At 42.3% G+C, this 15,409-nt stretch overlaps 1 protein-coding gene across 1 annotated transcript in view; it reads right to left on the reverse strand.

Moving 5' to 3' along the window:
* Positions 1-10,646, reverse strand: part of LOC306843792 (XK-related protein 6-like) — a gene marked incomplete at both ends in the record, with an annotated part of 55,914 nt that extends 45,268 nt beyond the window's left edge. Inside the window, one exon of the mRNA XM_079375465.1 lies at positions 10,090-10,646. Within this exon, the coding sequence (XP_079231591.1) occupies positions 10,090-10,646 (557 nt within the window). The remainder of the gene's footprint in view (positions 1-10,089) is intronic.
* Between the last annotated feature and the right edge of the window lie 4,763 nt (positions 10,647-15,409).

Consider the following 15,409-nt stretch of genomic DNA (forward strand, 5'->3'; position numbering starts at 1 on the left):
GAGTCTGCACACCACGCCTCAGTGCTCCAGCCAGAGTCTGCACACCACGCCTCAGTGCTCCAGCCAGAGTCTGCACACCACGCCTCAGTGCTCCAGCCAGAGTCTGCACACCACGCCTCAGTGCTCCAGCCAGAGTCTGCACACCACGCCTCAGTGCTCCAGCCAGAGTCTGCACACCACGTCTCAGTGCTCCAGCCAGAGTCTGCACACCACGCCTCAGTGCTCCAGCCAGAGTCTCTTCACGCCTCCACCGAACTGCCAGAGGCTGTTACCACAGATTCAAGGTCAGTCCTTCGAGTTCTGATATCCAGTGTGATGGACCCACCACTGACGTCAGTGCGAGCAGCTGGCATTCCCAGGGCCTCAACCCTGGCTGTTACAGAGACTGTTCCCCTGACCTCAGTGCTTCCCGTTATGGCGGTCGCCATTTTGAGCGTGTGGACTGCACACTCTGCTCCTGAGGCCTCTCCTGTCCACGAGTCTGTTCCTGAGGTCTCTCCTGTTCACGAGTCTGCTCCCGTGCCTCCAGAGGTGGCGGCTTCCGCTGCAGAACCTCCCGAAGTGGTGGCATCTACTCCCGAATCCCGAGAATCCAGTTCTCATGCCACGGAGGCCGTTCCTGACCTCATGGTCTGCCCTGTCACGGCCATGGAGGCCGTTCCTGAACTCACTGTCTGCCCTGTCACGGCCAGGAGTGCCGTTCCCGAGCCTCAAGTGTCCGCGCTGCAAGAGCGCCCTCAAGTGTCCGCGCTGCAAGAGCGCCCTCAAGTGTCCGCGCTGCAAGAGCGCCCTCAAGTGTCCGCGCTTCCAGAGCGTCCTCAAGTACCCGCTCCTCCAGAGCGCCCTCAAGTGCCCGCTCCTCCAGAGCGCCCCAAAGAGGCCGCCTGTGAACTCACGCCCTGTCCTGTCACGGCCAAAGAGGCCGCCTGTGAACTCACGCCCTGTCCTGTCACGGCCAAAGAGGCCGTCTGTGAACTCACGCCCTGCCCTGTCACGGCCAAGGAGGCCGTCTGTGAATCCTCGTCCTGGCCAATCACGGCCATGGAGGCCGTCTGTGAACCTTCGACCTGCCCGGTCACGGCTCCTGTGATCATGGGGACTCTCTCTGTGTTGTCTGTCTCTGTTCTCCCTGTGGTGTCTGTCTCTGTTCTCCCCAGATCCCTGATCCTGCCATGGCTTCCTGACCAGTCCGCTTTACCGTGGAGATACTATGCCCAGTCTACGCCACACTGGTGGGCTCCGGCTCCGTCTACTCTGCCGTGGTGGTCAGCTGTCTGGCTCTGGGGGTCTCCTGCTCCGCCCAGGTGGAATCTGGTCCCGTCCTGCCCTGCAACAAGGACTCTCTCAGTGTTGTCTGTCCCTGCTCTCTCGGTGTTGTCTGTCCTTATTCTGCCCAGATCCCAGTCTCCGTCACGGGTTCCTGCCCTGTCTGCCTCCCTGTGGTGGTCCTCTGCCCTGCCATGGTGGTCTTATGCTCGGGTCTGGTGGTCATCTGCTCCGCCCTGGTGGGCTCTGGTCTCGCCTGCTCCGCCCTGGTGGGCTCTGGTCCTGTCTGCTCCGCCCTGGTGGGCTCTGGTCCCGTCTGCTCCGCCCTGGTGGGCTCCGGACCCGTCTACTTCGCCCTGGTGGGCTCCCGTGCCGTCTGCTCCGCCCTGGTGGGCCTCTGCTCTGTCGGTCCTGACCTGTTCTCTGGCTCCGCCCTGGTTTTCTGCTCTGCCGGTTCTGCCTCTATCCCCGGTCTTCCCACGTCCTCAAGGACCTGGACCTCCGTCCCTCCCCCTGCTCCGCCTCCGCGCCACCGCCCTCCTGGATTGTTTAGGAGCATCTGGAAGCCGCTCCTTGGGGGGGGGGCTATGTCACGAATCCTGGCTTGCACTTCCACTCATTCACCACCAGAGGTCACCCGTTCACCACATGGACTTTTCACACTACACAGCACACTGGACTCAATTTCCCACAATCCATTGCACTGACGACTTGCACAGCTGTTCACTATTTCGCCCACACCTGATCACCATTTCACAATCACCATCACTCTATTTAAGCCTGGGACTTGCTCTTGCTCACGGCCGAGTATTGTTAGCGTGCTACCTTACAAAGCGTTCCTAGTTTTCATAGTCTTGCCTTGCCTTGTTTTCCTGCCGTGTTTGACCCTGCTCTTGTTTCCTGGATTTACCCTTTGCCTCTGCCGTTTGGACTCTGTTCGCTCCCTGTTTGGATTGTTGCTCTCGTCTCTGGATTATCTCTCTGCCTTGCCCCTTTGGATACTGTTCGCTGATCGTTGACCCACGCTTGTTCCACGGATTGCTCTGTCTTGCCCTTGCCATACCTGTTTGCCCCTGTCTGACCCTGCCTGTTTCTGACCATGTTTTATAATAAAGCCTTGCATATGGATCCGCACGTCTCACGTCTCGTCAGCCCCGTAACAGATATGCGCTGCATTTTATTTATCATCAGCTAATTTCAATATCAGAGACCGCAACAGGAGAGAGCGCGACATCAGCACTGGAAAGATAGGTTAGTCTCACTACTTTTAATGAAGACGATTGTGTGTTGAGAATAAGAATTTTCAGAGCCTGATAAAATCAGTATAAATACATTTTTAATACTGCAAAATACGCTCGATGTTACAGTCACTGGCCTTGCCATCCAGAATAAAAGAGATCTAGTGAAGGGATTTGTGGAAACTGTGGTTCCTAATTATTGTGATCCAACATGTGCCTCGCATTTCAGGATGAAAAGAAATTTCAGGTGAAGGATAATCCACTTCTTACCTCTGTGTTATGATCTATATGACCTTATTATTTTTATTGTGAGTATTAGGCTTATCATTATTGCTGATAACTGTTGTTGTGCTATGATATTGTAATATTTACCATTATATAATCAGAGAAGCATAGAAAAGTTTATGAAAGTGTCACTCCACAATACAATAGCAAAATATATAAATATGTATAGTATTTTTATGTTACATTATTCAGTGTCTGCACACCTTCCTGAGGAAAGGATATGGACCAGAAGACATTGCAATTACTTCATATTTAGACAGACTTAAAGAAGTTCCAGATCTATACTTGTGCTCTTATTATTTCAGTTATTTTGCCTTTAATGTAAATAAACGTGCAAACAATATGCTCTTGTGAATTTATTTAGATGTTAATTACATTTACTTACAATTTCCTCATCATCATGTTGATATGCTATGTTACTATAAAACTCTTATGACAAAAATGTCTTCTAATATCTTCAATTGTTGCGCATACAGAGCTGCAGCGGACACACATTAAATGACTTCACTTGGACCCATAGTGCAATCCGTCTCTTTAATACCGCGTGGTTTATATATGTTGCTGCTGACATTTTTGACACCCACCAAACAAGAGAAAACGGATCTCAAACCTCGTTGCACACCGTTTACAGGAAACATGTCGTTCAAGCTGGAAACCGGAGCAAAACATTGGGCCTGAACGTGCCCCTGGTCTTTTCACAATCGGATAGCTATCCGATCAGAAAAAACGCATGAAGTGACCAGGTGTAAACAGCCCCTAAATTAGAATGAGTTTATGCAACTTTACACATTTACAATTACTTACTATTATTTACTATTACTCCACTAGGTCTGAAATGTATATTATACGTTTTTAATCCCCTGGAACACACTACAAACATGATCTAGATTAGAACAAGATGCATGCTGTGTCTGTTGTCTGTCATAATTAAACTAATAATAATTAAAAATGTGTGTGTGTGTTTTTTTCAAACAGCTTAAAGTGAATTTTGCATCCGATGACCCCTTTAAAAAAATCATATTAACATTGCTGGTAGGTTGCAACGCACTCTCTGGGTTAAATTTATTTAAACTAATGTGCTGTCTTCACTGTAGCTCACGCACACACATTCAGACAGTCACACAGACTGCAATGCACACACACAGACGTTCCGCAACAGAAACTTCCCAGCACTGCCTGCAATTTTATCAATAAAAACGCTTCAACGCTGAAGAGCTACATTATTTTTATCAGCAAGGAGTTGGTAACATCACTGCTTTGAAGCAATTAAAGTTAATAGAGAAACTTTTTTTTTATCCTCTGTGAGAAATAACATACACATTGTTGCCAGTTTCACATATTTCCGTATTGCGCAAGTGTGACGCTCCGATTTCTGGGATTACGGGGATCAAGCAACCCCAGTTATGTTCTTCTGCGAGTCAGATTAAACCTTGTTGTTGCCTATATTAAACCCTATTCCTTATTTTTAGAAACCTTGCACTTTTCTACTCTGTTTAAACACTGTTCTTGTATTTAAATTAAGCACGGTCCACTACTGTGCACATGCTGGGGAATATATTCTAGTAGCACGAAGTTGTATATGATGATACATCGTCGTATCGATATATCGAGCACAGCCCTATACAAACTAAACACAAGACAGACAGAAAGTACTGGTTAATAAACATGAGGAGCAGTATTATAGATTTAAAAACACACACACAAATAAATACTCCATTCTACATACTGTAGGTCATCATCATAATCGTAAACCCAGCTGGTGTGATCAAACACATTCAGATTATTCATAGCGTTCTGTGGTCCAATCTGTAAACACACTCACAAATTAGTCATTACAATTTACTGCCAAGATGACAGAAACACACATAAATTACCCAGTGTGGTCTTCACACCAACACGCTAACAAGCGAAAACACTCACCAATTAGTCATAACATTACACTGTGCATTTGGCTTTTGTCAGCTGGACTGATTCCAGCATGAGTGCATCATGTCAGTCTCCCCCCCCCCAATGTCCTTAACACACAAGCTGTGACAATTTATCACAATCACTGGCTTACCTATATTACACACATACGCATGCAAACTCCACAGCAGATCTCTATGATACGATCGTATATTCTGGCGAGCCTGTGTTTATGTGTGTAAATGAATTCATGGAGTGTGGCTGGTCTTTGAGGAGGCCCAGACTCTCACTGTGAGCGTTCTACAATGCTTGCAAGGTCGCTGTGAATAACAGCCGAGGAGTGTTTACTGTAAGCACATCTGAGGACATGTCAGCAGTATAACGCATTGATTAGCCCACTCGCTGCTGGGTCTTCAGTACTCGCTAAACTGTAAGGCTGTTTACTCGTACAAAGCTCTTGAGGATGCAGTTGAACAAGAAAGTGGCATCTTAAGAGGTGCTTACAAAGACTAGGCACCTCTTTTTACTACCCAGCACTAGAAACCAGGTTATTTGTATCTGTTTGAGTGTTAGTGGGTCAATGACAGAATGCTTGTCCACGATAAAGAAGAGGAAAAAACACTTTGAAATCCAGTTTAATTCAAGTATTAGAAAACTACTCCTTGGATTTGTGTTGTTTTCTTATTTTATTTTATTTTTTTTACTTTAAATTAATAAAAATGTCATGGTTTAACCATTTTACATTTGAACAACGTTTAATATACTTTTCAAGATAAAAAAGTATTTTCTAAAATTATCATGAAATATTATTTTCTAAATATCATTAAATATAATTATATTTATATAAAAATATATAAAGTAATATATATAAAAAATGTGTATATATTTGTATTACATATATGACATACATTTTTCAGAAGAAATTACATTCTTGTACATTTTAGTTTACCATAAACACCAGCAGATTGTCAGTAGATTCTGCAGTACACTTTAATTACATTTAAAAAATGTAGTAATTATAAAATTACATAAAAAGAAAGCAAAAAGCACTCTTAAGTTCAACTAATTGCATTTAATATAAACTTATAATACCTTATATTATAAATAAAAATAATAATAAACCTAATACAAATTATAATACCTTTTCATTTAATTGTGAATAACATTCAGTTAAGTGTCCAAAAATATAACATTTAGTTTGCACTTAAGTATATTCTTGTATGTGTATTATTCCATAATATGTCCTCTTTTTAAGTATATACTAAAATGTATGTCTGTATGGGACCATATGACTTTTCAGTAATTGAATTTTTTCTTGGCTATGATATCAGGGCAGTGGTAGCACCCTGGCATTTTTGAGTTTATGGACCTTAAAAAGTATTAAAATGAATTTTAATTCAGAAAATAAAACCTTGCTCATTATAGAAGAGGTGTATTCAGAGTATCCATGGATTGCATTTTAAATTGATTTTTTATTCATTTAAAAAGCAGACACAAACATGAGTGTCATGTCTTTGCCCCTTGTGTTTTAACGAATAGCTTTCTTTTCAGTGAAACTAGTCATTTATTGCGTGATATTTCCTTAAGACACAAGTTGTCAGCGCACTTTAAACCCAATTTAAACTGCCATTCCAAGCAGTCTCGACAAGCACGCTCTCAAACATCCACTATATATAGTAGCTGACTATATATCCTACCTGAGCCCCTGTGAGAGGTGTGACACTAAGAGGGCAAACAGGAGAGAATGGGGACGGTGAGCGTCCTAGGCGATGGAGTATGGAGGGAGGGCTGCTCTAAACGTCACACATAGGGGGGAAAATCTCCAATAATGGGAAGGCCGACAGATGCTCCAGTTTCCTTGACAGAAATGGAGGTCAAGTGGAGATTTATGTAAAAGGGAAAACAGGCAGCGAGGGAGAGAAAAGGAAAGTGCATATTATGACTTTAACTAGTGGATGGGGAGGACAGAGCAGCAAAGCAATGATTTTACACAGACAGCACCATAAAGAAATAAGACAGAGGAAGTGTCTTAAAACAGAAGAGAAGGAGTGGATTACAGTATTTCCCAGGCATTTTTGTAAAGCTCAAACCAGAAATGTTATTTTTTATCTCACATGCTCAAAATCATTCTACATTTATTTGATTAATTTAATCTATCATTAAAGACTACAAACATACTGCAAAATCAAATAAAAAAAAAACCTATATGTGACCCTGGAACACAAAATCAGTCTTAAGTCGCTGGGGTATATTTGTAGCTATAGCCAAAAATACATTGTATGGGTCAAAATTATTGATTTTTCTTTTATGCGAAAAATCATTAGGGCATTAAGTAAAGATCACATTCCATGAAGATATTTTGTGAATTTCCTACTGTAAATATATCAAAACGTCATTTTTGATTAGTAATATGCATTGCTAAGAACTTCATTTATTTGGACAACTTTAAAGGCGATTTTGTTCTCAATATTTTTATTTTTTTTGCACGCTCAGATTCCAGATGTTCAAATAGTTGTATCTCATCCAAATATTGTCCTATCCTAACAAACCATACATCAATGGAAAGCTTATTTGTTCAGCTTTGATGATGTATAAATCTCAATTTCAAACAAATTGACCCTTATGACTGGTTTTGTGGGCCAGGGTCACATATATACCACTCTTTAAAAGTTTGGGGTCAGTAAGATTTTGGTATGTTTTTAAAACAAGTCTCTAATGCTCACCAAGGCCACATTTATTTGATTAAAAAAAGCAGTAATATGAAATATTATAACACTTTAAAGAACTTTTATATTTTAATATATTTTCAAACATAATGTATTCCTGTGATGACAAAGCTGAATTTTCAGCATCATTACTCCAGTCTTCAGTGTCACATGATCCTTCAGAAATCATTCTAATATGCTGATTTGCCGCTTATGAAACATTTATTATTATTATCAGCATTGAAAACAGTTGTGCATTTATGGACATTGTGATATATTTATTTCAAGAACCTTCAAAAAATTATTTGCAGTAATTTTAAATTTTACAAATTAAACAGTAGTGATACATGGCTGGGAGTAAGAATTCTGAGCTGTTCTCATTTTCACAAAGTTGCCCTAACTAACCAGCATTTTTTATGCCAAGCGCTAAACAAAGCACACAACCAGTGCCCCAGGCTGCTTAATTGACCATTATTTGCCATTTATCTTTCAAGACGCTTGCACTGACTGACTCTCAAGTCAAGACGATTGGGAAAGGCTCGAGGTCTTGGCAGAAGAGCTGCCGCATCAGACTGTTTACCGAAGCCAACAAAGACATCATCGGGCTCTCGTGCCAAGCATGAATAAATAAACATCCAATTGAGAAATGTCTCATGCACTTTCTTAAAATGCACAATTTCTAAAGTCTTTGACAAAAGGATCTGTCCAGCAGTCAGGAGCTGCTGCAAAGACAGATTTGTGTAATTCCACTATAGATTTATTGTTTTTATGTAGAAAGTTGTTTGCTAATGTTTGGTGTGACTTTCAGTTTGAGAGGTGAAGTCAGGGTGGCCTCAGAAGTTTCTGGGTAGAAAGCAATAAGAACTGGCAGATGCAATAATATGAGCATTAAAATAGGAAAATGCACATAGTAGTTCAATGCATGTATAAATCTAAATACGAGTACCTTATTCACAGTCATAAAAGGAGCCAAAAGAGACTTCTTTGATGTTAACTTCCATTTCCACCAGCACTTTAAAGCTAGGCTCCTCTTTTTTTTATTTGATACACCGCTGAGCATTCTACCTCAAAACTGCCTTCCCATTATATTTGGGTTTTGCATTCATGGCACAATGAAGCAGTAGGCCTAACTTTTCTGTGTCAGCAATGCTTGAGTCACATCTTTAAAGAGCCAAAAGATATTTAAAAAGCCAAAATACAGCAAAAGCCTTTCATCCAGGTAGCTATAGCTAAACATTGCCTTTTACACTTTAGCTGTATACAAATATTTGTACTGAATTTAATGAAGATCTTAATTATTGACATTTGAATTGGTGTGTAATTGCTTTCATACATACTTTGACCTATGATAAACCAAAAAGCACACGTTAATCGCAATGAACGATGTCTTGGTACCGTTAGCACTCAAAAAAATAAAAAATAAAAAAATAAATAAAGAGAGAGAGAGAGAGAGAGAGAGAGAGAGCTGCACAGCTCACAGTTCTCTGCCTTTTTTATTTTTAAACTTCTGACACTTACTCCTGTGGCATTATGGGATAGTTCCGGGTCCACCGGTTGCACACTTCACAATCTAAGCAAAGTCAGTCACTCGGGAAATTGTTTACCTTAATATTCTGAATATTCTAAATATTCAGAATATTCAAATATTCTATTCTGGCGTGAGAAGAAATGATTTTAACTAGTATCTGGTTGCATAGCAACGGGAGAAAATCAGCGTCAGATTTCTATGGGGTCAGTTCTAGACCTTCGTAGCCTACTGTGTAATAAATATTACTATAAATATATATATATAAAATATAAATCCACTTAAAACCTTACAGTCGATGCAGAGTATTATTTAACTTTCATTCGGCTTTATATTTGGCTTTTAAGAAAGACTTAACTACATTTATCTTGGAAAATACATCCAGACGGTCGTATCGTGTGACTATATGAAAGATGAGAAGGAATTTATTTTGTACACACATGTGAAAGAGAGAGAGAGCGCGCGCGCTCGCGTGAGATGCTGTAGCACCTTTAAAGCGATGACATCATGACAACTGTGAGCCACTGATGACAGAGAGCCTCATCTTTAAGAAATAATCACATCGTGTAAAGAGGAGAAAACACGAAAACAAGCAGACATGAATAATACATGGCATCGAAATCAAGCTAAATCGTCCGGCTACACTGAACGCCTCCATACAAACGTGAATGCGGCCACTGCGTCTGTCTGCTGCAGAAAAAAAAACTGTCGCATCATTTCTAGTGGATCAGACATTAAGTACAATATGTCACGGACGATATTCCCCGCACGCCTCAGAACTATTCCTCACTTCTGAGAGCACACACTGTACTGACTGGCGTTAAAACGCACTGCACCTATGATGATCAAGCGCGAAGGATCAAAGAACGCAAATTGTGTCGATGATATCGAGCTTAGAAAGGAGGCATGTTGTTCCTGAGGGACGCACGGGGAGCCCGAGAAACCCGATGCCCGTCTCGCCAGCGGTCTCAGAGAGTTGAGCAGAATGAATCCTCAGATGCACTGTGAGACTCGCCTCAGTAACGCACTGTACTTTCAGCGCACACTGATGCCACAGAGCTCACGATGTTCATTGAGAGAAACGCGCACGCTTAGAGCGAGACTCGCATCCGCTCTGCTCTAGTCTGCACGGGTTACACCGGGTGACGGGCTACGGGACGCTTACCTCCACACTTGTCCCATCTGCAGGATGTGTATGAGCGTCTGCCAGACCCAAACAGACACGCGACAGCATATGGCCCCGCCGCGCACCCCTGGGCCCCGGCTGCAGCTGAGACCCTCCACGGAGCCCAAGCCGCCCCCCGTGTAATCCTGCACGAACCATCTGAAGCTTAGGATCTGGACCAGCACCGACGGCACCAGCACGAAGAACAGTGTGAGTCCGAACCAGAGGTAGTCCTGCTTGACGTAGTAGTCGAGCGCGAGCCACAAGTCGGTGCCCACGTCCCAGAAGAAGACGAGGAGCGCGAGGACGATCCACAGGCAGTCCAACCACAGGCGCTCTTCGTGAGGTGGCCGCCTGACGTCTCTCCCCTTGCCCTGGAGGTAATGCAGACAGGCGCTCCGGCAGCCCCAGTAGCACGACGAGGTGTTGCAGCAGTGGCAGATGTGGAAGGAGCTGCTCTGCCGCGCGTCGTCCTCGCAGCTCCCCACCGTCTCGTCCAGGTTGTGCAGCTGGGCGAAACCGGTGACGACCCCCCGACCGTCGGATTTCGCTGCCATCTTGCTCTCCGAAGCGCACACCTCCGGTTTCCGAGGCTCGTGACGTCACTTCCCCGACACCTGTTTCTCCAGAGTACCCCTAATAAGGTAGCCATGGAGTTGTGGGGTGACGGTGACGCCAGAGAGGCAGTGCATCCTCCTGCGGCGCTCCGGACGGCGAAGTCAGCGCTGATCTAGTCCTCGAGCCGGCACGGGTCAGAGACGAACTCCTGGAAGCCGGTTCTTGTCACCTGCGCATTGTGTTTGAGTGCGAGCGCGGGACTGTTCCCTGAGACACCCGCCGCCGCTGACTGGATGTCTCGACTGAAGAGAGACGCGGATCCGTACTCATCTAGGATGCCACCTAGTGCTCGGTTCGCACCTCTGGACCGCTGAGTGATGTAATGCTGTAGTGAGAACGCCGCTCGCGCTCTTAACCCTTTCGGACATCAGAAGAGATGCTGCTCAAGTGGAAATTTGCTGGTGAAACAACACTTTCGCGTACATAGCCTACACACGCAGGATGCAATTCACGTCCTCCTCCTCTCCGTTGTGGCATCATGACATCAAGATGACCAGTATAATGCAATAAACACATTTAAATGAAATTTCAACCAGATGGAAGCGTCAAGCGCGACGTGTTTGCGGTCAGGTGCGCATCTGTGCTGTCCTGTTTGTGACAAATAACTCTCGTCTGTGAAAACTAGAAAAGCTCAGTACATTTGTAAACTTAACAGCCTCTCCCTGGATGGAAGTAGCAATAAAGGTAGAGTACATCTGTAAAATGAGGAGCGGAAAATATTGTTGTGACAAGAAAGCTGTCCTTATGGGAACGCGCGTGTGCTGTCCATGAAGCGCGCGGCCGGTGTTGTGCCTATTTTTGACTCCCTGCCAAATACCCCCCTCGTTGAAATCGCTACCTGATTGCCTAATCCTAACCCCTCCCCCTCCCCCACACCTAACCCTAAACCTAAACCTAATACTAGGGGGGTAATAATCTGGCGGGGGTCAGAATTATTTGTACCCAGCTGACTCTTCTTTATTCCTTTGTGAGTGTGTTGTGAAGGGGTGGATTGACTTTGTTCGTCGTTCTGTTGTATTATTCTGCTGTATATAATACTTTAATCTATCTTCATTCAAATGATTCAGCATTCAAATATTTCTGATTAATGACAATTTTTTCATGTTATTTCTCTGCAATTTACTAAATATTATTTTAAAATTTTAATGTTAAAATAAAATCGATTTTGCAGATACCTGCTGAGAACATTTTAGTGTTTTAACTTATTCTCCCCAGGAATTTCATTCTTTACAATAAATTCTCTCTCAATTGCAACCTTTTTTTCTGTACATTGATCTTCCTACTGGCTCAAACCGTATTCCCCAACAGCCCATATCCACATGGGATGCATACAATTTCCTAAATTCAGCCTTTATTCTTTGAAAACCCATGGCATCAGCATCCAATCTGCACTTTGATCTTTTTCTCAGTGCCTTGACTCAGGTTTCCTCCAGGTATCAATCAAACAAAAAAAGAGCAAGCAATAGAGAAAGAAAACGTTGATCCTTGCCAAAAGCATTGCTGTTATCCTAAGAAAAAACTTACCACATAGCACTTGAGCTCTGATTACAAAACAAAGTGGGCTTTGTCTGCCAGCAAAGCAGTGCACAATGCAGTACTGGCGTCCAATGCCACCTCTATAGGACTCTGTCTCACCCTCCCACGAGCCATCGTAAATCCTCAACACCTGTGGAAGTGCCAGGGAAGCATTACCAAGATTAAGACAGTGCCACTGTTACATTAATAAGATGATCTCAGTCCCACTGGTTGCCAATAGGCTTAGATCGTAACATAAGGCTCAGGCATTTCAATAATCATCATTCTATTACAGCAGTCCTTGTTAATTAATGAAAAGATGTATGAGAGAATGACATTTCTCTGCCAACCCTTCCCATTTGGTTTCAATTGCAACGGTCATTTGATGTCAATTACATGAAAGTAAGATGTTCAGAGAATGTGTGCACTGGCGCCTCATCTGGCATTCACAAATGGTTCCTGTACCTAAGGAAATGCATTCATAAATGCAGTGACTTTGAATTTGCACAGTGCTGCAGGTCTGGTATGAAGTTCTTCAAATTAACACACAGTGTCAGAGTCTCTTCTGGGGTTCAGAGCCGAGGAAACTTCACAGAAATGTTTGATGAGCAGCATAAGCTGGAATAAATAGCGCTTCTCAGCTAATAATGTAAAAAAAAAACTACTATCAAAGTGGCCTGAAGCAAAGAGAAACAGTCTGGGATTCAGTGTTGTGCGTGTGTAATTGGTGTCAGGCACAATGATAACAAACAGACAATTATTCCATATAATGCCATATGAAAAAAACAGGTCTTCACAGATCATTTTAAAACCTTTGTGCATCCATGTTAAGGACTGATATTCTATGCTTGCAATTCAGTATAGTAATATTGGAACCAAGATATCACAGAAAGAAGAACATCCCATATCATCACGATTATGAGAGACTTTTTACATAAAATGCCATTTTATTTTATGTTAAAGAAAATTAGCTGAATTTGTATTGATCCTCAGGCCCATCCTAGATGTAGATGAGTTTGTTCTTTCAAAGGAACAGATTTGGAGAAATTTAGCAATTACATCACTTGCTCACCAGTGAATCCTCTGCAGTGAATGGGTGCCGTCAGAATGAGAGTTCAAACAGCGGAGGAAAACATCACATTTATCCACAAGTAATCCTCATGAGTCCAGTTCATCAGTTAATGTCTTGGGAAATGAAAAGCTGCTTGTTGGTAAGAAACAAATAATTTCATAATCCATAATACTGCTTCCTTGTCCATCTCAAAGTTGGGTTAAATGTTTAAGTCAACCTTCTGGTCAGTAACCCAACCGCTGGGCATAAACAACCCAATCGCTGGACTCGTCCATATTTTACCCAGCGTTGGGTTGTATTTAACCCAGCATTTTTTAGAGTGAACTGTTTTGGAACTGTAAACAGGGCTTGATCTGTGCACATTTCTCTCCTGATTGAGACAAGATGACTTTTTCCACTAGAGAAAGCAATATTATGGATAGAGGACTTGTAATTTAGCCAAAAGCAACGGGTTTAATATGCGTGTATGATGAACTGCTTTCTTAAAGTGTTTCACTTCACAAGACACTAAGTGATGGACTGGACTAGAGTGGTATGGATTACTTGTGGTTTATGTGTTTTTATCAGCTGTTTGGACTCTCATTCTGACGGCACCCATTCACTGCAGAGGATTCTTGGGTGAGTGATGTAATGCTTAATTTTTCCAGATCTGTTCTGATGAAGAAACAAACTCATCTACATCTTGGATAGCCTGCGGGACCAGACAATTTCATATTAACAAACAGATAGTTCATATGCCATATCATATACCATATGACAAAAGCAGATCTTCACAGATATTTTTAAAACCAATGCTCTGCCATGTAGCTATGTTGAGGACTGATATGCAATAACATGAGATGAAAATGTATGCTTATGAGTGCCTTGCTTCATACACGCCGCTCAAGTTACATATGCAAAAATATCAGCTCGCCTCTCAGTCAGGGGAGTGTGTTTTTTCCCACAAACGGCATGCATTTTTAATGAGAGCAAATGGAGATGCATATTTTTTTGGGGAGTGTGGGGTTCATGGCACACATGTAACTCAAGCTAAATAATGCAGTGACTGTAATCGCTCACGGCGCTCAAGAAACGCCAGACACTTATCTTCCTCCTCAACAGGAGGCCACTCTGCTCCCAGCAGGATTCTGCTAAGACTACAGCAGGAGCCGTGCTGTGAATTCATACAGGTGTACACATATGCGCGTGCACGCACACACACACACACACGTTGGTTATTGTGGTTTATGGGGACTCTCCATAGGCGTAATGGTTTTTATACTGAACAAACTGTGTGTGCTATTGCCCTACACCAACCCTACACCTAAACTTAGCCCTCACAGGAGACTTTGTGCATTTTTAGATTTTCAAAAAAACACCATTTAGTATGTTTTTTAAGCCTTTTGAATTACGGGGACATAGGCAGTGTCCTCATAAACCACCTTCATATTGTAATACCTCTGTCATACCCATGTCATTATACAAATTTGTGTCCTCATAAACCACATAAACATGCACACACACACACACACACACACACACACACACACACGCACTTCACTGAAAAATGATCTTTATATAAGTCAACACTAAATACTGCATTCTATATCAGATATATAAATTAAAGACTGCAAAAATCTTTCACATACAATTTAATCTTTGCATTCTTTTCAATATATAACACTATATATAATATCTTATAATTCTATATAATATCTTAATATAAGGTTCTTGAAATGTTATAATGCAGTACGATAATGGAACCAAGATTATCACAGAAATAAAAACAATATAAATAGGATCATGAGAAAAAAAAAAAAAAAATTAATTATTTAATTTATTTATTTATGTCCCCCATAAAACTATTGTGAGATAATAGTACAGCTTGAAAACATTAAGCCACATTTTTTATTTTCTTTTCTTTTAGACTTTACTGCATCATTTCGAGATGCAAGACTCAGATCCTTTAAATTGCTTTGCCATGAAATTAATAAAAAACAATATGCTAATTGCCAAAAATTGTCATGTCAGCAGTGTTCTTAAGTCAGGTTTAATGGATAACATTAAGAAGCAAGTGTTGTCTATTCCCTGGAAAACAAGTGCACAGTCCACAGTTCAACTAGTGAAAATAAACCG

Source organism: Barbus barbus (assembly GCF_936440315.1).
Source record: "Barbus barbus genome assembly, chromosome: 24".
Taxonomy (NCBI): domain Eukaryota; kingdom Metazoa; phylum Chordata; class Actinopteri; order Cypriniformes; family Cyprinidae; genus Barbus; species Barbus barbus.